At 30.2% G+C, this 25365-nt stretch overlaps 6 protein-coding genes and 1 long non-coding RNA gene across 12 annotated transcripts; 4 read left to right on the top strand and 3 right to left on the bottom strand.

Moving 5' to 3' along the window:
* The first annotated feature begins 432 nt into the window (after positions 1 to 432).
* On the top strand, positions 433 to 7644 carry Tpcn1 (two pore segment channel 1). 5 transcript variants are annotated; one of them, XR_013079996.1, is made up of 14 exons: positions 433 to 798; positions 1116 to 1330; positions 1457 to 1621; positions 1685 to 1810; positions 2041 to 2348; positions 2452 to 2732; positions 2831 to 3049; positions 3126 to 3242; positions 3315 to 3654; positions 3745 to 4046; positions 4174 to 4280; positions 4348 to 4542; positions 4823 to 4944; positions 7022 to 7644. XR_013079996.1 is itself a non-coding variant. In XM_076768752.1 (14 exons), exons 3-14 carry the CDS (start codon positions 1127 to 1129, stop codon positions 4874 to 4876), a joined length of 2418 nt encoding a protein of 805 aa, XP_076624867.1. In that variant the 5' UTR covers positions 433 to 641; positions 727 to 798; positions 1116 to 1126; the 3' UTR covers positions 4877 to 5015. The 5 variants fall into 5 exon arrangements, 4 of the variants coding, with proteins under 4 accessions (XP_076624867.1, XP_076624864.1, XP_076624866.1 ...); XM_076768752.1 differs by lacking the exon at positions 7022 to 7644 and having other exon boundaries at positions 433 to 641; positions 727 to 798; positions 4823 to 5015; XM_076768749.1 differs by lacking the exon at positions 7022 to 7644 and having other exon boundaries at positions 4823 to 5015.
* On the bottom strand, positions 4766 to 8564 carry LOC143343648 (uncharacterized). The gene is made up of 10 exons (XM_076768753.1): positions 8484 to 8564; positions 8262 to 8349; positions 7422 to 8120; positions 6972 to 7352; positions 6644 to 6910; positions 6281 to 6575; positions 5864 to 6092; positions 5504 to 5771; positions 5225 to 5406; positions 4766 to 5143 (listed from the first exon to the last, which is right to left on the bottom strand). Exons 2-10 carry the CDS (start codon positions 8345 to 8347, stop codon positions 5031 to 5033), a joined length of 2520 nt encoding a protein of 839 aa, XP_076624868.1. The 5' UTR covers positions 8348 to 8349; positions 8484 to 8564; the 3' UTR covers positions 4766 to 5030.
* A 1234-nt stretch (positions 8565 to 9798) lies between these two features.
* On the bottom strand, positions 9799 to 14541 carry LOC143343175 (uncharacterized). Its single transcript, XM_076767785.1, has 7 exons — positions 14215 to 14541; positions 13313 to 13375; positions 13018 to 13155; positions 12796 to 12957; positions 12368 to 12665; positions 12118 to 12281; positions 9799 to 12003 (listed from the first exon to the last, which is right to left on the bottom strand). The coding sequence occupies exons 1-7, from the start codon at positions 14260 to 14262 to the stop codon at positions 10828 to 10830; spliced, it is 2049 nt and encodes a 682-aa protein (XP_076623900.1). The 5' UTR covers positions 14263 to 14541; the 3' UTR covers positions 9799 to 10827.
* Positions 14542 to 15179: 638 nt separating this feature from the next.
* On the top strand, positions 15180 to 16356 carry LOC143343177 (oligosaccharyltransferase complex subunit ostc). The gene is made up of 4 exons (XM_076767787.1): positions 15180 to 15406; positions 15491 to 15564; positions 15639 to 15856; positions 15964 to 16356. The coding sequence occupies exons 1-4, from the start codon at positions 15268 to 15270 to the stop codon at positions 15980 to 15982; spliced, it is 450 nt and encodes a 149-aa protein (XP_076623902.1). The 5' UTR covers positions 15180 to 15267; the 3' UTR covers positions 15983 to 16356.
* LOC143343179 (uncharacterized) lies at positions 16257 to 17508 on the top strand. Its single transcript, XR_013079930.1, has 2 exons — positions 16257 to 16276; positions 17279 to 17508. It is a non-coding gene; the product is annotated as an uncharacterized LOC143343179 (long non-coding RNA).
* LOC143343174 (rabankyrin-5) lies at positions 16859 to 25293 on the top strand. Of its 2 annotated transcripts, none has more exons than XM_076767784.1 (13): positions 16859 to 17242; positions 17841 to 18030; positions 18100 to 18209; positions 18278 to 18537; positions 18611 to 18760; positions 21378 to 21781; positions 21858 to 22571; positions 23048 to 23320; positions 23393 to 23834; positions 23935 to 24132; positions 24295 to 24535; positions 24697 to 24952; positions 25042 to 25293. In XM_076767784.1, exons 2-13 carry the CDS (start codon positions 17849 to 17851, stop codon positions 25169 to 25171), a joined length of 3360 nt encoding a protein of 1119 aa, XP_076623899.1. In that variant the 5' UTR covers positions 16859 to 17242; positions 17841 to 17848; the 3' UTR covers positions 25172 to 25293. The 2 variants fall into 2 exon arrangements, with proteins under 2 accessions (XP_076623899.1, XP_076623897.1); XM_076767782.1 differs by lacking the exon at positions 16859 to 17242 and adding an exon at positions 17499 to 17789.
* Positions 18776 to 21141, bottom strand: LOC143343176 (uncharacterized). The gene is made up of 4 exons (XM_076767786.1): positions 20708 to 21141; positions 19887 to 20112; positions 19570 to 19746; positions 18776 to 19470 (listed from the first exon to the last, which is right to left on the bottom strand). The coding sequence occupies exons 2-4, from the start codon at positions 19939 to 19941 to the stop codon at positions 19190 to 19192; spliced, it is 513 nt and encodes a 170-aa protein (XP_076623901.1). The 5' UTR covers positions 19942 to 20112; positions 20708 to 21141; the 3' UTR covers positions 18776 to 19189.
* Positions 25294 to 25365: the final 72 nt, after the last annotated feature.

Genomic DNA, 25365 nt, shown 5'->3' on the forward strand with positions numbered 1-25365 from the left:
TTCTCTCTGTCTTTGTTGCACACTATTGCTATTTCTTTCTAATCTCATTCGTCAACCTCTTTTCCTATTCTGTAATTCCAATAATTTTTAGCAGTTTGAGTCTCGATTCATAGATAGTGTGGTGGTATTTTATGGGGCCATATGAATATTTTAAATGCCGACTAAAAACTAAAAACAATGACTAAATTATTGAGAAAAGTAATGAATAAATGTTGTTATAGGTGCAATCGTTTCCAAAAATCGTATTAAATGCTACGTCTATTTTATATCTTGTCCGCAATATTTATCTCTATTTATTATACAAAACATTTTTTCATAATTTTTCTTAATTACAATAGATATAGATTGGAAAATAAAAGGTGGTGTTATGTTTTAGTTGCGTCAAGGTTTGTTAAATGAAATTTAATTAGTGTTTGGATAAATCCCATATGTGTAAATGCGCATGCGTATTACAACCTGTACGTCAAATACGAGAGCGTCGAATAACATCAGTTTATGTATTATGACATTGTAATATGTAATATTTATCATGTAAGAATGTGCACGTATCTTCATATATTCTTTTTTAATTTAATCTAGTCGGACTTCAGTTTCCGAGCAGTTACACCACTGCATAGATCTAAATAGGCTAGTGTAAATAGGTATTTATTAACAAATGTATTGTGTTCTGAATACGTATGACATACTATTCTCAAATGTCTTCTCCTAAAACTACCGAATATTCAGGCAATTACCAACGCTTTAGCGATGATGCAAACCAATCACCCGAACAAGACATTTCGCATCGATCATGTCAAAGTAAGTTGAATTAATTATAATGATATTGTTTAATATCATTCTTCTGTTTAGTGACAACTTTATAGTGAAATATGAGCATTGTTACGGACATATAATTACTCCTTAAATAATTTATTTTATAGTAATTATTGAATTACAAATTGATTTTAATTCCGTATATTTTATAATTAATGTACAATCTTTTGTCGTCCTGCTGAATATTTATTATACATATATATATAAAGTATTATAAAATTCTATGGAAGTATATATTTATTACAATACATGTACTAAATTTAAATGAAAGTTGGATTATTTATTGTTTATTTTTATTTTAGAATATGGATCTATGTTATCGTGTTCTTCTCCAGAGAACCACATAAATTCATCCACCGAAAATAATCAGGCTAACCAGTTTCCTGAGAAATTTGAAACAGACGACGCTGAAAAAGAAACCATGACTGATAATGCAGTACTTCCGTTGCATAATTTTCTTTTGGATCATGATTTATATTGGGAAATGAATTACCATAAAGCTGCAATATTTTTAGAGGTATTTACGATTGATAATTTTGCTTAACAATAATACTTATAATGATATTTATAACATAGGACTTCATATGCTAATGATTATTTTTAAAATGTCAAATAAATGTTTCAAAGGAACTATTTATTATAGGAAGGTAGAAATAATGAAAAATTTGAGTCTCATCCAAAACATCCAGAAGATTTACCAGCATATCTCTTAGTTCATAATAATTGGTATTATGGATTAGACTTACTGACTTCTCTCATACTTTTAGCTTTGGCTCTTGTGGAAGAACCAGCTGTACCATTATTCGGCGTAAGTTGTCTGTAAGATAATAGTTTCCTATTGTAACGTTATAGTTTATATATTTTATCTTAGATACCAGTGTGGGCACACGGATCAATAGAACTTTTTGCTTTAATGATCATAGGCATTGAATTAGCTTTAAAATTAAGATGGATCGGCTGGTCGACTATGTTAAAACACAAACGGACAGTGTTGAAGGTAAAAAGCAATTTTTAAAAATTTTGTTTCGTCGAAATAATTACTTCCTTTGACTGAAATAACATTACAGTGATTGGGCAATATTGTGACATATTTGTCTCCCATGGAATTTTAATTAATTTGAATGTAAATATTGAATGCACATCATTTATCGACTCTTTTTTTGCAAAATTATACATATATCCATGAACTGTTATATATTATATACAACACATAAATTTTTGTTACAGTGTGTTACATTGGCCATCATGTTTTTAGAAGCAATGACAGTCTTAGTGCGACAATCGTCACATTTTCGCGTAACGCGTGCTCTAAGACCTATCTTTTTAGTAGATACAAAGTGTTTCGGAGGTGTAAGAAGATTTATAAGGCAAATACTTTTGACGTTGCCTCCGATTGTGGACATGTTAGGCCTGCTTTTATTTTTCATTACACTTTATACAGTATTGGGCTATTATATGTTTTATGAAATGAATAGAAACTTTTGTACATTGCAAGATAGTTTTGTAAGTCTTTTTGTTCTTCTTACCACTGCTAAGTAAGTACTACAAATGTATATAAAACAACTCTTGGAATAAAACTACATGTTTGCGTGTTTAGAATAAAAGTATTTTAATTTTAGTAACAACTTTACTGTTTAGTTTTCCAGATGTAATGATGCCATCATATTCGAAAAATAAGTGGTATGCAATATATTTTGTATCTTACTTATCCACAATGTTATATGTGATGATGAATTTGATGTTGGCAGTAGTAAACGAAACGTTTACAGCAGCTGAACGTGACAAATTTAAAAAACTGTTTCTACATAAAAGGAAAGCATGTCAACATGCCTTTCAGTTATTAGTTTCAAAGCAAAATGCTGATAAAATGCGATTTCGTCAATTCGAAGGACTAATGCGATACTATGCCCCTAATAAAAGTATGTAAATTTGAATGAATATAACACGTTTGTGTAAAAGTATCCCAGCCCGTAAAGTAAACAAAATTTCTGTACTATATATAAAATATTTTTTACAGGTATACGAGATATCGTTTTAATGTTTCGATATTTGAATGCCTCTGGAACCGGATTGTTAAGTGCAGACGAGTTTTTGAATATTTATGATACTATAGAGCTACAGTGGGAACCACAATATTCTACTGTACCTTGGTATCATAGTAGATCGAAACCTTTACAGATTCTCTGCACCGGAGCTCATGCTGCTATTAGATGGACATATTTTGAAACTCTGATGTGTAAGTTTAAAGAAACGATTCGTATAGAATCAACTTGTAGTCGGTTATATTTGGTAAAGATTATTAATTTTTTTAGATATAACAATAATCGCAAATGGTATTGCTATGATAATAAGGATATTACAGCCAAGCAATAGTCTTTACAGTGCGTGTTTGTTCGCAGCATCTTGGGATACTTTTCTTTTTGGAGGAAGTAAGTAGAAACAAATGTTTATAAAAGTATTGTGTAATATTATAGTAATTATAATACTCTTTACGTTTATAGTATTTGTTAGCGAAGCATTAATAAAAGTGTTGGGCCTTGGTACAAGATGGTATCTTAGTTCTGGATGGAACCTTTTTGATTTAGGCACATCCGTAATGACCCTTGTTTCCGCGTGCATCATACGTCTTTTCCCATCGGCAACATTTTTTGTTTTATTCAGACCACTTAGACTGTTGAGATTATTTAAAATGAAAAAGAGATATCGAGATGTATTTGGTACCCTGGTTATTCTAACTCCTTTAATGTCATCTACTGCAGTGGTTATGCTTGTTTTATATTATTTTTTCGCGATTATCGGAATGGAATTGTTCGCTGGATACAACATGCGAAATTGCTGCAAGTATGTATAGACATAAATTTTTTTTTTTTTTTTTGTACAAATTAACCTAATTTTTTAAACTGTCTATCACACGACAAAATTGTTTAACAGAAATACAACGGTCGAGGATTTTTACAAATATTCGGCCAATGAAAGTACAACATTAGGATATTATTATCTTAATACATTTGACAATCTCATTGCCAGCGGTATGACTCTGTTTGAATTAACAGTTGTTAATAATTGGTTTATATTAATGAATGCGTATGCATTTACTGTTGGCATGTACACAAGGATATATTTTATGACATTTTATCTGGTGACAATGATTGTGTTGACGATTGTGGTGTCCAGTTTTTTGGAAGCATTTCGATTTAGAATACACTACAAGAAATCAACATCTAAACGAGACGGTGATTATAAATTACGTGTAATATAAACTATGAATTTTGATTATCCTTTTGTTATTTAATTGAATGGAAAAAAATTTGTTCTCCTTAAATTTTTGACAATATTCGCGTATTCTATATTTATTTATAGAAGAAAGAATGCTTCATGAAGAAGTGGAGTTAAAATGGGACGAGTTGCAATGTATAATAGAAGATTTTCAACTTCTGGAAAAGTTACGACCATCGCTCATAGTTGGTGTAAGTTTGTACAAAAATGTGAGAGATGTTTTTTGTTACGCATTGCAATCGTGTAAATATGTTATAGGGAACTACTGTTTTTATTGGATCACGACCTCGAACGCGAGATGTTTTGCAGAGGAAAATGTACACAAGCGAAATAAACGAATGGATTGTAGAAGCTAAAGAAGCTGAAAAACAGTGTTTATCAAATCCTGTATATAATTCAGAAGAAACTTGTACGGAAGATAGAATACCTGAACCAGAACGTCTTAGATCAAGCGTGAGTTTACGATCAATACACTATAATACATCTAATGTTGTGTAGTTATTAACTATAATAAATAAAATGTATGATCAATAATTCTGATGTATATATCTTTACAATGTGATGACTTAAGAAATGTTAATATATAAAGTTAACAAGTAATTATATGCAAAGTAAAATCTTTTAAATTGCAAATATATTAAATAGAGAAAAAAATGACGCGTTTAATTGGATTTGATTTTAATTTATAGCAATTGTATAACACTACGGTGCCATGACTTTTCATTTTATACAGGAAATACATATATTCATCAGAAATCGTGGAAATACAAAGCATTATACAAATTAATTGAATCAATTTGATGTTTCACTATTCAGAAGCAATAGTGCCAAACATCGGAGATCGTTGCTCCTGAGGTAAATAAATAATAAAATGTACAATTTATTATACTTTCAGAAGGTTTAAAGCTCTTTCAAAAGATATTCAAGTGCCATATATATATTTATGACTTATTCGATTTCATCCGTAGAAAGTATTTTCCTGTTTTATTTTTGCTTTTATATGGCTGATTTAATTGGTCTCGAAATTCTGCTTCCAATCTTGTATAAGTACCACCTATTTTAAACAGTATTAATTGTAACGAAAAATACAAGCGCGAATATATTAATCGATAAAGTAATAAATATAAAATAATACCGCTAGGTTGGTTCCTTTTCCAACTGTATTTATTTGATGAGTTTGCTAATAAAGAAGAATCCGCGGATACTATTTTCATCAGTAGCGCTGTCATTTGAGATGCCGTTTTTTCTTCAAACTCTCGTTGATTATCTTGATTGTGTCTTACTTTTAAATCGTTGCTCCAAGATCGACCATTGTTTCTGTAAAAAATCAAATATTAAATCGATAATTATGAAGCACTTAATAAATTTAGATGATAATAGGGTAATGTAAATTTTTCAATACGATCTTCATTACTTCCATGTGATTTGATTTTTTAATTTTTTCTTGATCTTATTTTTCGATCTTAAAGTAGACCATGCATTAGATTCTTCGCTATTATACGATTCATCGATACTACTATTTTCATCAATCATAACACCATCATCTTCGTCACTATCCGTGACGGTGGATGTATTCGACGAAGTATCAGTTACAACAGAAACTTCATGAATCTTTTGTAATGCTCTTTGTAAATCTTGTATTTGAGTTGATCGTCGAAATCCTGACCCGCTCCATATCTTTCCTACATATCGGGTAATTCAAACGTTATGCAAGAAATTATTAAAATTAAGTATTATAAGGCAAATCTTTCGAAATATGGATACATTGATTCACCTAGAAGTCCAAGTTTTGACCGTTGTGGTGCAAGATCTATACCAACCCACCACATTATATCTTTACATGTTAACTTTCCTGATTGAAACGATGCATCACAGGCTACTAATCTAGTAATCCTTTCCGGGAAAAATAGTTGTGGTGGTTCCGTCGCTATTATTTCTCTATGTATCGTAAAAATGTTTAATATACATATATCATTTTGTGTTCTGACGTCTGGAATATGTTCCTAAATAAATCACAATGGTTAATTACTACTTCTATAGGTGCGACTGAATATATATTATGTTATGTCGCGTTAGGCAATTAGCTAGATATTTATCAATCTCCTTCTACTCCTGCCTCTTTCGCAATCACGTTTCACTCGTACGTATCCCTTATAACTTCTGAATAGAAGGTGTAAATATAAATAGCTACCTTATACCTACATCCTTCACGATTTGGTAGTACTTCAAATCTATAAGCTCGTTGGCTACAACATGGATATCTGCCTAAGGGAAATGGTGTAGGTCTTTGTTGTTCGTTGATAAAAAATTGTGGAAGTTCTGCGTGATCGCAGCACCAATCGATTTGATGAATCGGAAAATATATATTGCACTGCATACAAAATAAAAAATGACAATCACCCCATAATCTCCAATAAACTTTACGCCAAGAACGTAATTCCGTTCGGAGAGTAATAATATAATCGTTTAATGTCCATGATAAATCTCTAAATAACATACGACCTATTGTAATTATAAAGTATTATGGTGCTAAATCTAAACATTGTAATTGTACCTTGTATGTTTACTGCGAATACGTCCGTGATTATCAATTATCATTGCACTCGCTATACAGGGTACATGCTTAGAGACTGATTGAATTATGCTTTTCCCGCATCTACTACATTTAAATAACGTGGCTAAAGAACTGTAATGCCCCTTTTTATTGTCCGGCATTACTTCCGCAAGCGACATTATTAATTTGCAGTACAATTTACTTTGAATTTTATCTTTTTTGTCTTTTAATACTTCGACATCCTCGTTTGTAAATCGCTCTACCAATCTGTAATTAGAGAGAGTGCATAAAATTAAATTTCGGTAAAAACGTGTTCAAAGTAAAATACCTCGTAAGAAGATTGTCGTCTAAACATGTTAAAATTGTTGATGTTTTCAGTATACTGGACATGTTAACGTGACAATATTGTAGACAATTCTCCAAAAGCGGCTCCATTTGTAAAAAGGAAGCGGATACCATTATTGGAATAACATTATTAGGTTCCAAAATTGGCCATTCAGATTTTTTTATAATATCCTTTTTTACCCATCTCATTAGCCAATCAAAAATAACAATATCACAGTGAACGGATATGTCTATTTCTTCTAATTTTTGACCCGCCGTTATATCAGCAAAGTAACGCATTTTTTTAATAAGCAGTTCTTGAGGGCAATGAAAATTTTTTTTAACATTCTTCTCCTCGTCGCATACATGGATTTCCACCTCGTTTCTGTGCAGATGCAGAATATATTATTAATAATTTTAAATTTTAATTAATGTTAAGCTTAAAAGTACCTACTCCAATGTTTTTTTATTCATTTTATTTTTACCATTCTCTTTATGCGTTATATTAGTAATTACTTTTGTTTCTATATTGTTACTCAATGAATTACATTTTTTAATTTCAGTATTCAGGATAGACTTTTTAATAACTGGTTGTGATATTGTAGTCTTTGGAATCACGTATGGTAAAACTGAATCCAATAAACCTTCGTGCAATATATCGCTTAAATTTGTTTTCATTAACGTTATTAAAAGATTTTCTGCTCTATCCGAGGTTCTTTCTACCTTTGTATTTTCTATATTTTCTGTAATTTCATTATACTTCTTCTCATTAACCACTAAATTTTGATCGTAACTATGTATCTGTTCATTTGAAGCTGCAATAGCTTTCATAGAACTTTTAACATTAACGTTGTTTTTTCCGAATAACATTTTATCCATGGCATTGACACCTATATTTTGATCCATAATACAACTCTCCATGCATATTTCTTTGGTCGTGTTATGGTTCTGCGATTCAAAGCATACATTAATTTTTGCCAATTTACTCCAATCAAGTTTACTGTCTGTGGTTAATATTGTAGTTAAATTTTCACAATTATCGTTAACTTGATACGCAACTTTCATGAATTCAAAAAACATTCCATCTGTTAACTTTGGATACTTGTAATCTTGAAGTTTATGAAGTATTTCTGATAATTCTAAAGCACATATTTCCTGTTATTTTATATAGTCTAATTATTCTATGCAAAGTGAACAATAAATTTATGAAATTTATAAAATATAAAAGTGCGTTAAAAAAAAGATGCTACCTGAAGTTGTGAAATACATATATAAATTGATTTGCAATATAATACCTTTTGCAGCTGTTGTATCTAATGATCCTAACAATTTATGTACATGTTTTGTTAAGGAAAGATCATAAATTTGGTTTATTTCCATTTCTGTCAACAAAGAAAAATACTCATTACGTTTGATGTACACAAGCAAAGATAAAACTACAACAATTATTTATTTACAATAAATGTAAATTTTCTGATCATAGTATTTAAGTACATATACATATGTGTACACATACTTAACACAAGTGAGCTACGATTTTAATTTTAACGCGAAGATTTACGTCTATTGCTCGCAAGTTAGACAAACAGATTCATAATATTGACAAAACAATTGCATCTCTTCGCAAGTTTATTCGTTCTATAAAGTAATAAATACCTTCAATCGATATAATGGATAATCAATCAATAATATTTCCATATTATAAATTAAAACAATTCTAATGTTAAAGTTACTAAAATCAATTAGTACTTAATATTTGATAATATACAGGATGTTCGGCCAAACTTGGAAAAAATATTAATGGGAGATTCTAGAGGCCAAAATAGAACGAAAATCAAGAATATCAATTTGTTGATGAAGGTTTCGTTAAAAAGTTATTAACATTTAAAGTTTCGCTCGTACTGAATTTTTTTCTCGAAAATGCGTAGGATTTCAGGGGTACGTATATTTACAAAAAATGCTTGTAATTGACCCCCGCAACAGAAAATAATTTTTTTAAAACGATTGAAAATTTTTTAATTTTGTCAAAAAATTTGTCCCCCTTCCTGAATTTTTTTCTCGAAAATGCGTAGGATTTTAGGGGTATGTCTATTGACCAAAAATACTTGTCATTGAGCCCCGCAACTGAAAATAATTTTTTTAAAACGATTTGAAATTTTTTTTTTTCCGTCGAAAAATTTCACATCTTTTCGAATTTTTTTCTCGAAAGTGGGTAGGATTTTGGGGGTATGTCTATTGACCAAAAATAATTGTAATTGACCCCTGCAACTAAAAATAATTTTTCCAGAATGATTTGAAATTTTTTAATTCCATTTTTTAATAATTTTTTATCAAAGCCTCAATCAACAAATTGATATTCTTGATTTTCGTCTTATTTTGGACTCTAGAATCTCCCATTAAAATTTTTTTTTTGAGAAAGTTACCAGGGTTGACTATTCTTTGTTTTTTTAAAAGAAATTTTGCATGTAATCATATCATAGATCTTTAAAGCGTATAAAAAAACTATTTAATTTTCGTTCAATTACAAGTAATTTTTTCATGACAAATAGTTAGTAAATAACAATATACGCCTTTGTACTAAAAAATGTAATTAAATGTTATTAGTGCAAGTTTCGATACTTGTAAAATTTTCATAAAACTTGAAAAACTAATTTTATAGAATTTTTTGTACAAAAGGAAGTAGTTTGACAAACAAAACATTCTTGGAAAATGGGGTACCGAAATTTTTCACGGCAAAGATAAATATTTACAAGTATAAAATATTTTTAAATCGAATTGATAGTTTAATAATACGTGCGCTATCGTTTAAATAATTATACAACTGCAAAAAAGAGATTCCAAAAAGTTTAATGAGAATACACAATCGGCTTGAACAATATAAAGTTAACAAAGTACGTTAAAAATAAACAATAATGGTTTACTTTGATTTTATAATATACAAAATCGATTTGAAACGGATTCGAAATGCAAGTACTTGTAAAATATAGTTATAAACTTGCAAAATTTTTGGCATAATATCGTTTTACATAAGTTCTTATTATCATTTATATACAAATTGACGCAAAATTACAAACATAATTTCACTTACATCGTACGTAAATTGTACCTATTTAATATTAGTATAACATGATTACTGAACAATGTTATGTTTTGATTGATATAGTTTACGTTATCAAAAAAAGACACTATACTTAACCCTTTCGTTTCCATGATAGATTACGCATTTAGATTTATTGAATAAAACAACACCGTTGTCTAGATTTTTAAATCCTTTTAGTTTTGTATAAACGGCGATATCATACATTTAAACGTGTTATTATTAATTTGAGTTCTGAGGCTTTCGCGGCCGTTGTTAATGTTAGTATTCATAATACTAGTATTATCATTAATTGTTAAGATCGGAACTCTAATTATTTTCCGAAAAGAGCCGAATGATACAATTTTTGAGCCTTGTAAGCCAAAATGTAATGTTAAGGAAATTATCTACACATTTGCATATAAGATAGAGAGCAAAATTTATAGAATTTTTATTTTAAAAGGATGAAAACGTAATTAAATTCAACGAAAATATCCAAATTCTTAACAATACACAAAAAGTAGATTTATCTACTATAAACATTTGTGTAATTGTTAGTGATAAAAGGGTTAAATATAACATTTTTATCTAGTTGGCAGGAAACATGTTACAAAATCGACGCTCCTATTTCTCGTTTCTCTAAGAAAAATAGCACAATATTATTTGCAAAATTAAATATAAATAATGTCCGCATACGTGCAAACGTTTTAATTTGTTTAACATTTTCATATATTTTAAGTTTATCGTGTAACTTATCACATCCCTCTCAAACGATTGTTGTTCCTTAACTTAGAAATAAATTGTCCTTCAAGTTTTCCAATCTTTCTATACTTACAGTTCTTATATTATTCAAATACGTATCATCTAATAACGTAAAGTTTCGCTTATCGTCTAAATTAATCATGCTATAGCTTTTGCCTTTGCTATCCGCTAATAAATTTCTTTTCTCGAACAATGATAGCAACGGTAGTTCTTTAACGCTCGATGGCTTTTTCGTTGGTTTCTTAACAACAGAGCCGATGTTAGAATCATCGGTTATCTGTTTGCGTAAGGAGTTTTCATTTAATAAAGTCATTATGCGTTTTAATTCTATCGACGAACTGGCACTAGTAGATGAAACGTATGTTGAATTAGACCTAAGCGATTTTTCTAACGATACTGACTCTTTCTTCGCTTGAGAGTTTAACTCGCTACGAGTATTCGATTGTGCAGAATGAACGGTTTTTGTAGCATTTAGGCCATTGTTATGAGCTTTGTTCATAGTATATAACTCTTTGTTATATTTTGAACTTGTTTCTTGTTTATCAAATTCAAGATTATCAGTCTTAATATCTAAAATACCACAAAAATTTTGACATTTTTCTATAGAACCGGTATCATGAGTCGATGAAAAATTAATATCACTATTACTTTGAGATTTATTATTAAAGCAAAATTTAGTGACGTTACTTGGCACATATTTTGTAGGGATATCCATTTTATCAACAAGTGACAATTGTAAATCGAATTCCCCCGGTTTTGTAGGACTATTCCTTAAGGATTTTGACATGTTATTTCTAAAATCAATTTTACATTTATTTAATACTAATGAATCGCAATTTTGATTATTCGCTCTATTTGATTCTTCGATAGGCGTCGTTGAAGACATATTTGTTTGAACATTTTTCAATTTTTCAAACTGGTTTAAATTATGTACAGGAAATTGTTCGTTTGGCAAAAAATTACAACTTAATTCCGGCGTGAAATTATTTGACTTAAAATTTACCTCGTCGTAAAAACGTAAATTGGATATATTTCCGCTTTTACTGTCATGGTCGTGCATAGAATTTTTAGGCGGTACATTATTGAGATTTTCTATGTTAACTTGCATTTCTAACTCCCATTGAGAAGATGTTGCTTCACTTCCATCGACTGACCTTTTCCCCAGATACTCATTATCTTCTTGTAATTGATAAGTATTCTGTAACACCATAAATAATTAACGGTAAATATGAATTTACCAAAACGTAGACATTACATTGTTGATTTTAATAATTTTGTTATTAAAACAAGAATTACAAAGTAGTTTACTAACATTATACTCTTGAATTCTATCGTATTCATTAAGTTGAGCGGTTGTAACGTTCTTTATCCTATTGCTATTTAACTGATTAAATTCTGTGTCGTAATTTAAGGTTTTCTGTGGACTAACTAGTTCTGCGCCAACGCCTGGTTCTCGAGGCCCATTAGTTATAAAATCTAAAAACAAAAAAGTATAATTCATGTATCATAAATTATTTTTAATTAAACAGATGTAACTGTAAATTATTGTCTAGTAAAAATACCATAATCTCGACGTTGTTGATGTATTTGATTACTAATTTCTTCTAGTCTGCGGAGACTCGTGGCATAATTAGATTTTGCATCTTGTATTGCTTTTTGTAAACATTCAACTCTTTCTTTTTGCGTTGCTAACATTTGATCACATTGTGCTTTTATTTCGAAATATGGTCGCGCCTTTATTATCGAGCGACGATGTTTCTCTTCTAATTCTGATAATCTTTTCTCAGCATTGTGGAACAGTACTGTCCTTCTATAATGTTCTCTACCACATTCTGTTTTTTGACTTTCAGCGTCCATGACCTAGGATGCGGGTATATTAGTTAACGATGATTCATTTTTTACACATCTTACACTTTCAAACTGAGAATGAGAGTACTTTATTTCATGTCATAAATATGTAATTATTTCATAATAAAATATACCCACTTACTTTAATAGTTGCATGGTTTAACATATCCTGCCATGCCTGATCAAAATTCCATTCATGCTGATGAGATATAAAACGGCTTTCAGCCAAGCTTACTGTTTCCTTTGCTGCTGCATGAATTTCGCTTGCTCTTTGATACAATTGAGCTTGCTGTTGACATCGTACCTACAAAAATAATTGTATGTAACAGTTTTCTGAGATTTGTAAATGCATTTAAAATCTTACCTGAGCTTGACGAGTCACTTCAAGTGCCTCGTAATAACATCTTGATTTTTCAACACAATTATTTCCTATCTTATTTAAAATTTCCTTTAATCGTTTTGTAGTCTCAGATAACAATTGTCTGAAAGCAGTGTGAGCTTCCTAAATAATGAATGATTTATATTGTATTAATTTAATAAAGTACATTATTCGATTAATATTAACTTCAATTACAAGAAATGAATACATATAATAATATAATATTATTTATGTACGGCAGACATACAGATCTCATTGATACAAGTATAGTATAACTTACATCTAATTCTGTTTCAAGTTTGTTTATATCATCTGTAGCATCATTCAAGTTCTCCAATTCTATCTAAAAGAAAAAATTTCATTGTATAATTTTTGTAAGAAAATAATATGACAATGGTTAACAATGAATATTACATTCTTTTATTCACAGACAATTGTGAGACAGAGGATTTGCAATAAGATATTTTGTAATTTTACGAAGGATCATTTCCCAAACATAACTTGTTTGAAAAACCCACAAATTTGCACTTTCTCTTTCAAACATAGAGGTAGAAAAGTCAAACATTACACATCAAAAATTGTTTAATGTAAACATTATCTTATAATTTACACTTTTTAGAAGATACATATTTATATTAAACAGTTTTTTACCTCAATATTTTTATACCTAAAAAATAAAGGAAAATAATAAGGAATTAAACGAAAAACATTAAACATTAAATATTTTTGTTTTAACAAAACACAAACCATAATTAAACAATCATAAAAATATTTATTATTATAAAGATTTATTATTCTTACCCATTGGTATAAATATAATAGATTTTTTTGAGTGTAAATAAAACGAAAAAATTGTCTAACGACGATCATAAGCGTTGTTTATCAAGTTAGGTATAATACAGTAAACTATCGACTTTGAATTTTTCTTTAAGTATTTAATTTAGTTATCGAATTACTTGTATATGTTCGATTTATGTATCGTTTCTACAAAGTGAAAATTTACGAAAGAAAATAAGTGAAAGCAAAGACCATAATACCAGGCTACGTTAGATATTGTGATCACGTTCAGTGATTACATTTATTTACGCATATAACCTATTACAACTACGCATTTCTTGCAATTGTATGCTTTCAAATATGATAAATATGGTAAATAGAAAAAGTGTCACTAAAGATGATTACCTGTATGCTTGGATCTAAAGATCCATCAGCATTATCCGTACCGTCCATGCTATGATTTCTGACATTTAATCGAAGTTAACTCATTATCACAAATGTCAACCTATTGTGAGGTTATTATGTACATATATAGATATATGCACAATTCAATGATGACAAGTATAAGCAAATAATAGCTGTACTATACATATGTATAATGGTACTAAGAGACGAAATCCCTTACTTAGAAAGAGATGAAATGATACTGCCGATTTAAATGTCCATTCGGCAACAATCGGTAAACATCGGTAGAATTGAAATATTTAAATGTTCTTTATTTTGTATACTTCTGAATGCATTTTTCGTTTGTAAAATCTCATGTTGTCGCGTTAATTTTTTCTTGTGTCGTACAAAAATTAGAAACTATCGAATATTTTAAAAGTATTTTCTGCTTGTTAATCCTCTAAATAGAAGATAGAATAAAAATCATTCATTATACTGCTATAGCCTATGTCTAATGTAAAATTAATTTCGATAGATTATATTCCCAATGCGTATAATCGGTCTCCTTTTGAACTATTTTCTATTTTTTTATAATAAAAGACCGCGTTTCATGGAAGAACTCGTTGAGTATATGCATAAGAATATTTTAAAGATTGTATTAATATTTGGTTCACGGATTATATATTAAATTTCTGTTTACCGACTTGTATAACAAAATAAATAATCTTTATGATTTGTGAAACTTCAGGCGAACAAATTTTGTTTAGCGCCCTTAGGAAATTGCCTAAGTTTGTTTTTGCCTAATTTCTTATACATTTTATTTGAACTAGGGTTTCTATTTGTCTGTTATTATTGAAGTTTTTATCATAAAATTTTCATTTAAACCATTTCAATGGATCTTATCGAAAACATTCCATGATTGTTTTAACCCTTAAAATATACGTCACTGCTTTCGCTGAGGCCGCGCATGTGCATGAAAGACCGGTCAGTGGCACATTTCAGTATCCGAGAATCAAAGCTGTCGGCAACTGTATTGTAATATAGCGTATGGTATCTTTTCATTCATTTTAAAATATGGAATATATATACCGAGTACCGTTCTCTGTGTTGGAAGTGCCTAACTTAAAATTAAAAAAGCCATCATGGTTTGCAAAACCTAGTGCTATGGTTGTTTTTTCATTCATACTTTTATCATATTTTCTAGTAACAGGAGGTTAGGATTATGTGGATCGTGAATGCTTTATAATTTTTTTTTCCATTTATACAAAATTACTTACGACTAATTAATCTTTTAAAGGTATAATATATGACGTAATTGTGGAACCACCTAGCGTAGGTTCAACGTCCGACGAACATGGTCATACACGTCCTGTAAGTAAACATACATTGAATAGCTTTCTATTAATATTTAACAATTTCTTCAATATCATATTTGTCTATTATAGGTGGCATTCATGTCATATCGTGTAAACGGTCAATATATCATGGAAGGATTAGCATCTAGTTTTCTTTTTACTTTAGGTGGAATTGGGTTTATAGTATTAGATCAAACGCATAGTCCATCGACCCCTAAACTTAACAGAATTCTTCTAATATGCGTTGGATTTATTAGCGTCATTGTATCATTTATTACCTGTTGGATTTTCATGAGGATGAAATTACCGTAAGATTTTTATTATTTCTATAACGATAAGAGATAGAGGGCTAACTGTATTCTTTAACATGAAATTTCATGCCATTAAAGTCAATTATTAATTAATCTATTTTCAGGGGATATTTGCAATCATAAAATTAACATGGCTAAAAGTTACACGAATTGAAATTCAACACTTTTTGTGTATGTAAAATATAACATGTCCGAGCAAAGCAAATTGCCATTTGTGTTACTTTATTCTTTATTAGAGTATGTTATGAAGAATATAATTCACAAATGATATTATTATGAATATATTTTTTAAATACATCTTAGAAAATACAGAATTGTTGTAAGTTTGTGGAAATGTCTTTCCTTGTACAGAGAGTTTTTTGTGAGTGTGCATTTTTCAGATAATTGGATACACATATGTTCATGACATGATCATAGGTAAAGTATTTATTGTATTTTAAATTTTCCACCCTTTCAAACAACATGCATATCTCAACTAATTACTCTCTTCCTGAGATTTATTTATGAACTTTTAAAGTTTAATGCTATAGTTTAGACTCTGGACGAGAGTCAAGGACACCTACATCCATTCTGTCCATAATTAAGTAATTATTATCACATATCAGAAGTTGACACATTTTTTAACGTAACGATTTGGAGAATTGTCGCTAATAACGAGTTAATTTGAATGTTGCCAGGGATGTCAACTTGGTCATGTTACAGCGAGAATATGTAAATTAATGTAGAAAAGTTAATAATTCATCGATTAAAGCAGACAGTTATACAATCGTAAATATTCCGACTTTTGATATTTATTAATAACTTTTTAATTACAAGGGGAATGACTATAAAATATATCCTTTAATATCGCCAAGGGTCTATACTATATTATCAAATTCTAAAAGTTCATAATTTAATTACGAGAAAAGAGTAATTAGTGAACAATTAAGCTACGGATCGATTAATCGAATTGGCGGGAAAATGTTCTATCAACCGTCGAACTTCTCTATTCTAAGATCCTGATGCTTCTTAGTAGTTACGTAGGTGTACAATGTATAAGATTTCGTTTAGTTCATTCTTTCCTGGAAAAGATGGAGAAAAAATTTATTTGATCTTTTTATATGAAATTTAAACGTGATATGGCATAGTGTGCTAAAGCGGAATGAGGTGTTTCTGGTGCATTCGGTGTCCGGTCTAGTAACACTGAATCTGAGAGCTTTAGTAACAACTGTAATCGGTTTTTACATTATTAGTGTAACGATCTGTCAGCTGAACGCCGACTACAGTCAACTTTCATTACTATTGACATAATCATTTGTGGTACGGGATATCTAATCTATTCCTAAATTACATTCACTATTTCGCCACGCCAAACTTACTCTACTTTCATCGACATCGCTCCTAGTAAGTAACACGTTGATTTTATAACTTCTTGTTTAGAAACTACAGTGAAAAATTGGAAAAATAAATTCACAAAAGTGTTCGTTACGTCGTTTGAACAAGAAGAAAGTTACTCTGAAAAGTTAACCAGGCCAGTGTTACCAGATCGCGTATCAGGTCACTTCTCCAAGGGAAATGGTTACCAGGCTCTGCGTAATGCACTAGTATATGAACACTATCCAGATGGCCCTCATAACCAATATATAGAGATCAGTGGCCTGGGTGCCTAGTAGGTCCTGTATATACATGCGTGACAGATGTGTAATCCTGTGTGTGGGCGTGTGATATATGATAGAATTTCATTAAACATTTTCCAAGCATAAACGAAACGTCAAAGTTACTTTTAAAAGTTTTTGTACTAAGATGTTTGATCATTATTATCTGTTTTTTATTATTATTATGTAAAACTAATTATACAGAAGAAATATAAGATACTGTAAAGAAACGGACATGCAATAATTTTTTACATCGCTTATTAGAAGAGTCGATACAATTGCTTTTATAATAATGGGTAAGTTTAAAATATATGTTATAAAAACTGTGTTACATGCATGTATTTCAGAAGATACTATGGAAGCACAAAAATGGCATCAACATTTGTCTTTATTGAGAGAACAGTATGTTAATTTATATAATACAAACGCAGAACTTCAACGTGAATATGCTATTGTTACTGCTGATAAACAAGAGTCGGGATTTATTGGAAGACTCTTGGTAACAATAGCATCATTGTATGGTCAACATCGCTACAGGTCTATAATGTTTTGAAATGAATTGTTTGCAATCGATAAATTGTAATTAATAAATTGTTTGTTTTATAGCGACGTAACTATTAAATTAATGGATCAAGAAATACCTGCTCATAAATTTATTTTGTCGGCTAGAACAGAATTTTTCAGTGATTCAACGTTTTCAGAAGCAACTACTCTAGGTAAAATAATAAGGGGTCGATAAGATATTCATGTATACGTAATTAAGTTCTAAGACATGTATTTGTAGATTGGACTTATTTGGACTCCAAAGTTGGATTAGTGTTACTAAAATGGATTTATACGGGAAAAGTATCTCAAGAGAATTTAACATTGGATCTAATGAAAGCAGCATCCAATTTTCAATTGTTAGAATTGGTCGAGCAATGCGAGAAATATTTAATTGGAATTGTGGGACTCAAAGATTGCGTACAATTATATGCAGCTGCTGAAGAATTAGGGGTCCAAAAATTAAAAGAACATTGCAGTTCCTTGATTTCAGCGCATTGGGTAAGATAAAAACAATTTGTTAATTTCTTTTAGTACTAACTATAAGATAATTTTATCGAAACTGTACATTTAGGAAGATTTAACTGGAGAAGATTTTAAGGAAATGCCTGGTACATTGTTGTACAAATTATTACAAACAAAAAGTAAATACCCATTACATGCTGCTGTTCGATTGATGAGAGAAGATGTGGTTTTTTTATATTTAGTGGAAAATAATTCAGGGGTAAGTTATAGATTTTAAGATGATATAAATTATATTTATTCTTACACTGTGGATATTACATTTAAAATGTGACATAACACGCGTATTAATATTTATATCGACAATTATATTTTGGTGATCTGATTTTATTGCTTTTGCCTTTTAATAAATCAGACTTAAATACTTTTTCTCGTCATAACGTGAACGTTAGATACTCGCAATTTTTATTATCGTTAATTCAATTTTTTTTACAATTTGTAAATGTATGTTTGAGTACTATTTCAGTTTATTTATTTAAATATTTTTATATCACATGTTCATTATCCTTTTAAATTCTGACAATTGAATTTTACAATACCTTACTTACCATTTATATTCTATGCATAACTAGAAAGAAAAGTATTTTATAAAAATATTCTTATAAGACTAAAATTACTTAGAGTACAAATTTTATATCAGTGTTACAAATATCAACGTAGTTATTAATAGAAAAATATGATATATATTCGTCGTTTTAATTGATTTTGACGAATTGCACAAATGAAAACTACAAAAGCAATATTCTGGTGGACCACCCGGAGCTCCTCGGTCTTCGCCGATAAAACAATCTTCTTCATAAGCCGATTCGTGAATTTCTTCTTTGTTTTGCCATTTCTTATCTACTTCACTATAGACTGGAAGTGTACTCTTTTGAGGTGCACAATCTCTTTCCACAGCCATGACTATAGATGCTGTCAAACACACGGAATCAATAGTACTTCGATAATACATTAAGTATAATAATACTTTTTTTATTTCTATGGTTTGAAATAAAATAAAAATTCACTTACTTTTGAATTTGTGGTAAATAGTTTTTTTCCTGCAAAGTGTTGACGAAGGACAGTACACTTGAAATCGAGCACTTCCATCAAATTGTGAACATAGCAAATTATTTTCTTCGTGTCCTGACGGCGACACAAAACATTTGAAGCATGAAATACCCTCTGCCGTTATCGGTATTATCGTATCTAAAAGTGTTAAATATTTTCATAATTTAAAGAAAAGCGGTGAAAAATTCTATAGTAATTTTAACATAGAATATAATAAATGGAAAACAAATGAATAAACTTTTGTATATAAAACACAAACATCCTAAATGTGTACATACACACAAAAATTGCAGCAATTGATACACTTTGTCTCAACTTTATTTGGAAAGTCATCTCAATTACATTTGAATTAAAATCGATTAATGGTAAAATATTTTATATTTATTTTAGAAGAAAATTTTTTTTAACATTATTTATGTCTGTTATTAGATAATCTTCGTGTATATACTATTTAAGTTTTTTTAGTTACGTCTTAGTTTAATTCATCGTCGTCGTTACAAAATCCTGAAACAATTTAATCGATTAAAGATAAGATCATTCTATTTTACAAACTATACTTTTTCAACTTGCGTATAATTAATAAACATTTTTCTGTTAGATGCAATTTATAATGATATAATTTGTATAATTTTTATATAACTTTTTGTACAGATAAAAAATTTAATTGAATATGTTACTAATTTATTTGTACTCTTATACAATTTATTTTACAAAATTGATATTTAAATATTTTAAATAGAAATTTTAGTAAATAATAGTTATATCGAAATTAATTATAACATTATCTTGAAGAAAAATGTATTAGTGCTGAATCAATATTATTGTTTTTAAATAGACGATTACAAAAATATTAAAATTGGATTGTTAGTTGCTATAATTATTGTTACATAATACATAAATTTTAGTCAGTATATAGCTATTTTATTTCATATATTATTACAAGCATTAGTACATTAATGTAACATTTTTTAAAATAAGAAGAAAAATGTTTACAAAAGTCGATATATATATTTAAAAAAAATGATTAATTTATTAAACAAATAATTACAAGATGCGAAGTACTCGACTTTTAATTAAAAAAAAGAAAAAATAGACTTACAAATCTAAGGTATTTATGTACAAATATCAATATTTGTATGTACAAAGGGACTCGCGGAGATTCGTAATTTAGATGTTTAAAAATTATTTAAAAATATCGTAAAGAATTCTAAGGCATTATTCAATTAATCACCGACACTCGTTCCCAATAACACTTTATTAACGTTCACTACATGTCACATTGCAACATCAGAATTTCTATTAATCGTTGGCTATTTTGCGACAGTATACACTTTTTTGGCCAGAAGCTGATTGTGGTTAGATGACTGTATCATACGACACGTCATCTTCCTTCTGTCCTTTACAGCCACATTTTCTGTTATATCGAAACATAATCTTCGTGTTCCTTTCCGCTTACTTTTCTATACTGGCGTTTATGTTGTTTAACACTAAAAAAAATGCAAGAACAGTTATACATATATACATACGTACGCGTGCATCCGCTGGGCGTATGCGCAATATGTTCCACCATAGAATCAAAATAGTGGTTCTCAACCTGTTTTTTAATACAGTACTAGACAAATTATTTTTTGTGCAATTTAAGTATCCAGTACAATATATATTATGTGCGCGCGAATGATGCGCATTCCATAATAAAATAAATAAATTATTGCAACAAACATGTATTTTTATCGTCAAACAGAATTAAATGTGACTTGCATGTGTTTCAGTTATCGAAGGCTGTTAATGCCCTTGATCAAAAAGGGGAAGTGCCTTTAGAAGTTGCTTTAAAAACACATCAACCATCGTTAGCTCGTATTTTAGTTGGGCACGGGGCTGACTTAAGTGCAAAAGATTCGAGGGGTCTTTCGTTGCTCCAAGCTGCAATTTTCAAGGGAGATTCTTATTCGGCAGAGTTTATAATAGAGCAACTGGAAAGTAGTGGTAATACACAACAGTTATGCGAGACTGTAAAAATCACAGGAAACGCACGGGACGCAAAACATTTTGAGGAATTAGAAGGATGCTCGGCTTTGCATTTGGTAGTAAAGCATAAAGCAGGGAATATGTTAGCAATTGGATCTCAATTACTTCGCGCCGGTATCGATCCTAATTTGCAGAATAATAGAGGATGGTATAATTTCTTAGTAATTTCTATTCCACCGTAAATGCTTTTAATACTTTTACTATTGCTACCTTTTACTTTGTAGGACTGCTTTGCATAGCTGTATCTGGGAAAAGAATGAATCTCTTTTTGATATTTTACTAGAATGTCCGAGCATAAACTTAGATAAAATTACCAATGAAAATGATACTCCGTTGTGTATCGCGTTGAAAATAGAGCCGTTCGTCGAATATTTTGCTATAAAACTTTTATCAAAGGGTGCAACTCCTAATCCCATATACAAAAACACAGGAGACACTTTGCTCCACGTTTTGACCAGAGAATGCAAAGAAGAAGCGGCGTTATTTTTAATTGATCATTGCAAGGATAATTTAATGAAAAAAAATAACGACGGATGCTTGGTATTACACGAGGCTTGCAAAGTTGGTTCGAGAAATTTAACTCAAGCTTTATTGAAGAATGATTTTCCGGTAGACGAAGTTACATTGTCTACCGGCGATGCACCAATACATTTTGCTGTTTCAAATTTATATTTTGATATAGTAGTTGAATTATTGAATGCTCCCAATTCAAAGTCTCAAATAAATTTAAAAAATAACGATAACGAAACACCTTTGAGCTTAGCTATAAAAGCTCCATTTAAGAGAGGTAAAGATATTGTTTTGGCTTTGATAAAAGCTGGAGCAAATATTAATCAATGTAACGAAGAAGGTCTGACATTATTGCATCAAGCAATATTGAAAGAGGATTCAGCAACAGCAATCTTTTTATTAGAAAACGGTGCAGGCATGAATGCTAGGTAAACAGAGTTACATAGAGTAAGAACGAAATCGTAGCACGATCAGAAGTAATTTTTTTATTCTCGAGAAAATTCATTTAAAAAACCTACTAGGTTTGTGTGCATTTAATGGAAGTATGGTTTGTTTAAAAAAACTGTAAATTGTGTTGTCATCAAATTAAAGATACACGGACTCTGAGTAGAGATTAAAGATTTCTGATATATTTCAGGACTACTGTGGATTTAATGACTCGGAACAAGCCGAAGTTGGAACTCTAAGGTCTTATGTACCGAGTTGAAGACAGGTTTCTGTAATAAAAACAGTAGAACTGAAAGAATTGAAAAGAATAATTTTTTACACGAAACTCTTCCGTTGCCCGGTTGTGCTATGGTTTCTCCTTACTTTGTATAAACATAATATTAAGACTTTGTTTCTTAAGAGTCCTTGAAGAATCATTTCTAACATCTTGAATAATTGAAATCTTTTATTTGCTTAGGACTGTAAATGGAGAGACACCGTTGCAACTTTCTGTACATTGTAGACTGGGTGAAGTTGTAGAGGCTCTTTGTAAGAGAGGCGTAGATACTTCAGTGGGATGCCCATTGTGGGATGCACTAGATTCAGACCAAGAGGATATAGCATCTATTCTAGTTAAGTATGGAGCGGATACTGATTGTTGGAGCCCTGGTCCAGATGGTTGTCAACAAACATTATTACATAGAGCAATTGACGATAACAAAGAAGATATTGCACAATTCCTTATAAGAAGGTATCTAATACATTTAGAATGCTAGTATCGATTTATTTTTTGGGCTACTCGTAGTCATGATTTATATTTTAGTGGATGCGACTTGAATGCACCAAGGAGACCTGGTCTAGATGGCGCAGGTGGCGACGAAGCAAGAGACGAATGTACCCCGTTGCATTTGTGCTGTCAATGGGGTCTAGAACAAGTTGTTCAGACACTTATAGAACATGGCGCTAATGTGAATGCTCGAGACGCAGAAGGGAAAACTCCAGTTCACGTGGCCATACAAAATCAACATTCACAAATTATTTCTTTGTTGCTTTGTCATCCTAGCATAGATTTAAATAAACGAGATAAGAAAGGTTTAACACCGTTTGCAACAGCTTTAACATTTCGAAACAATAAAGCCGCCCAAGCAATATTGGAACGACTACCCAAAGCTGCCGAACAATACGATAATAAAGGCAGAAACTTTTTACATACTGCCATACAAAAAATTGACATGGAAAGCATTTTGTTCCTGTTATCTATACAGGTGAACATTTTTAAATTACATATTCTGAATTATGAAAATAAATACATTTTAAAACACTTAAAGAAAAGAGTTAAACGAACCGACGATTGTTATTTTTTAGGTAGATGTGAATTCCCGAGTTCACGATGTGACACAAACTCCACCGTTGCATCTTGCTGCAGTTTCTGGAAATGAAATATTGGTACGAAGTTTAATTTTGGCCGATGCGCGCGTTAACGATACGGATGCAAACAGAAATACCGCGTTACATGCTGCAGCAAAGGCCGGTCATGCTATGATTGTATCCGCTTTACTACAGGTAATGTAAGATAATTTATACATTTGTACATAAGAATATTATTATAACAAATTAGTATCTCCATTATTAAAGAAGTTTACTGAATATTTAGTGTTGCTCACGAGATTTGGTTTTGATAATATTTGATACAAAATAATAAGATTCATTTTTCATTTTTTGTAGAACAATATTAATTTCGATGCAGTAAATGCGGACGGTGACAATGCGTTACACGTAGCTGTAAGAGAAGGTCATGTATCGGTTGTAAGAACACTCCTAACTGAATGTACGCTAGACGCAGAAGCAGTGAATCTTAAAGGAAGAAATCCCCTACATGAATTAGCCAGATGTGGTAAAGATAACGCTGCAACTATCTGTGAGCTTTTCTTGGAATGTATGTCACAATACCCAGTAAATAATGCAGGTAAAGAATAAGATATAAGAATATCTAAGAAGACACACATATTTTTATCATCAAAATAAAATTGCATCTAATTAGAAACCTTTATATCATATTACACAATATTTGATAAGATTTCAATTTCGATAATAATAAACTGGATTAAAATAAATATTCTGTTTAAGATTTAGAAGGTAATACTCCATTACTGATCGCCTACATGAAAGGCAACGGCCAGCTTTGCCGTACTTTGGTAAAAGCTGGCGCATGTTTGGGGTCCATGAATAAAGAAGGCATTACAATTTTTAACTATCAAGTAGCGACGAAACAATTACTCTACAGACTGCTGGATTCTTTAACTCAAGAAGCACCGTGGGCAGATAAAGACCTTTGTTTGGAGTGTGGTACAAAATTTTCTCTCACAATGCGAAAACATCATTGGTACAGAAATTATGAAATAATCATACAAAGATACGTATAAATGTATATAGGATTTACGTAAGACTAATTAGAAAAAATTTTTTTTCTAGCCGCCACTGTGGTCGAATTTTGTGCAATAAATGTTCTGGTCAAGATGTTCCAATTGTAAAATTTGGACTAAATAAACCAGTACGTGTATGTGCAGTATGTTTTGATGTATTACAAGTAGGTGTTGAGTGAAAGAAACGTAAATAATAAAAATACATTCATATGTAAATAAAATAAATGTCATTCCATATGCATTTTTCATGAAAGATATACTGAGAGTCTTGTATAATTCTATATGAATTTTAGTATGTATATTTTACTGTATTATATAATTACTCTTGTTGAAAATTTGTTAAATTTATAGTTATTAAATTTTAAATACAGAT

Source organism: Colletes latitarsis, chromosome 7 (assembly GCF_051014445.1).
Source record: "Colletes latitarsis isolate SP2378_abdomen chromosome 7, iyColLati1, whole genome shotgun sequence".
Taxonomy (NCBI): Eukaryota; Metazoa; Arthropoda; class Insecta; order Hymenoptera; family Colletidae; genus Colletes; species Colletes latitarsis.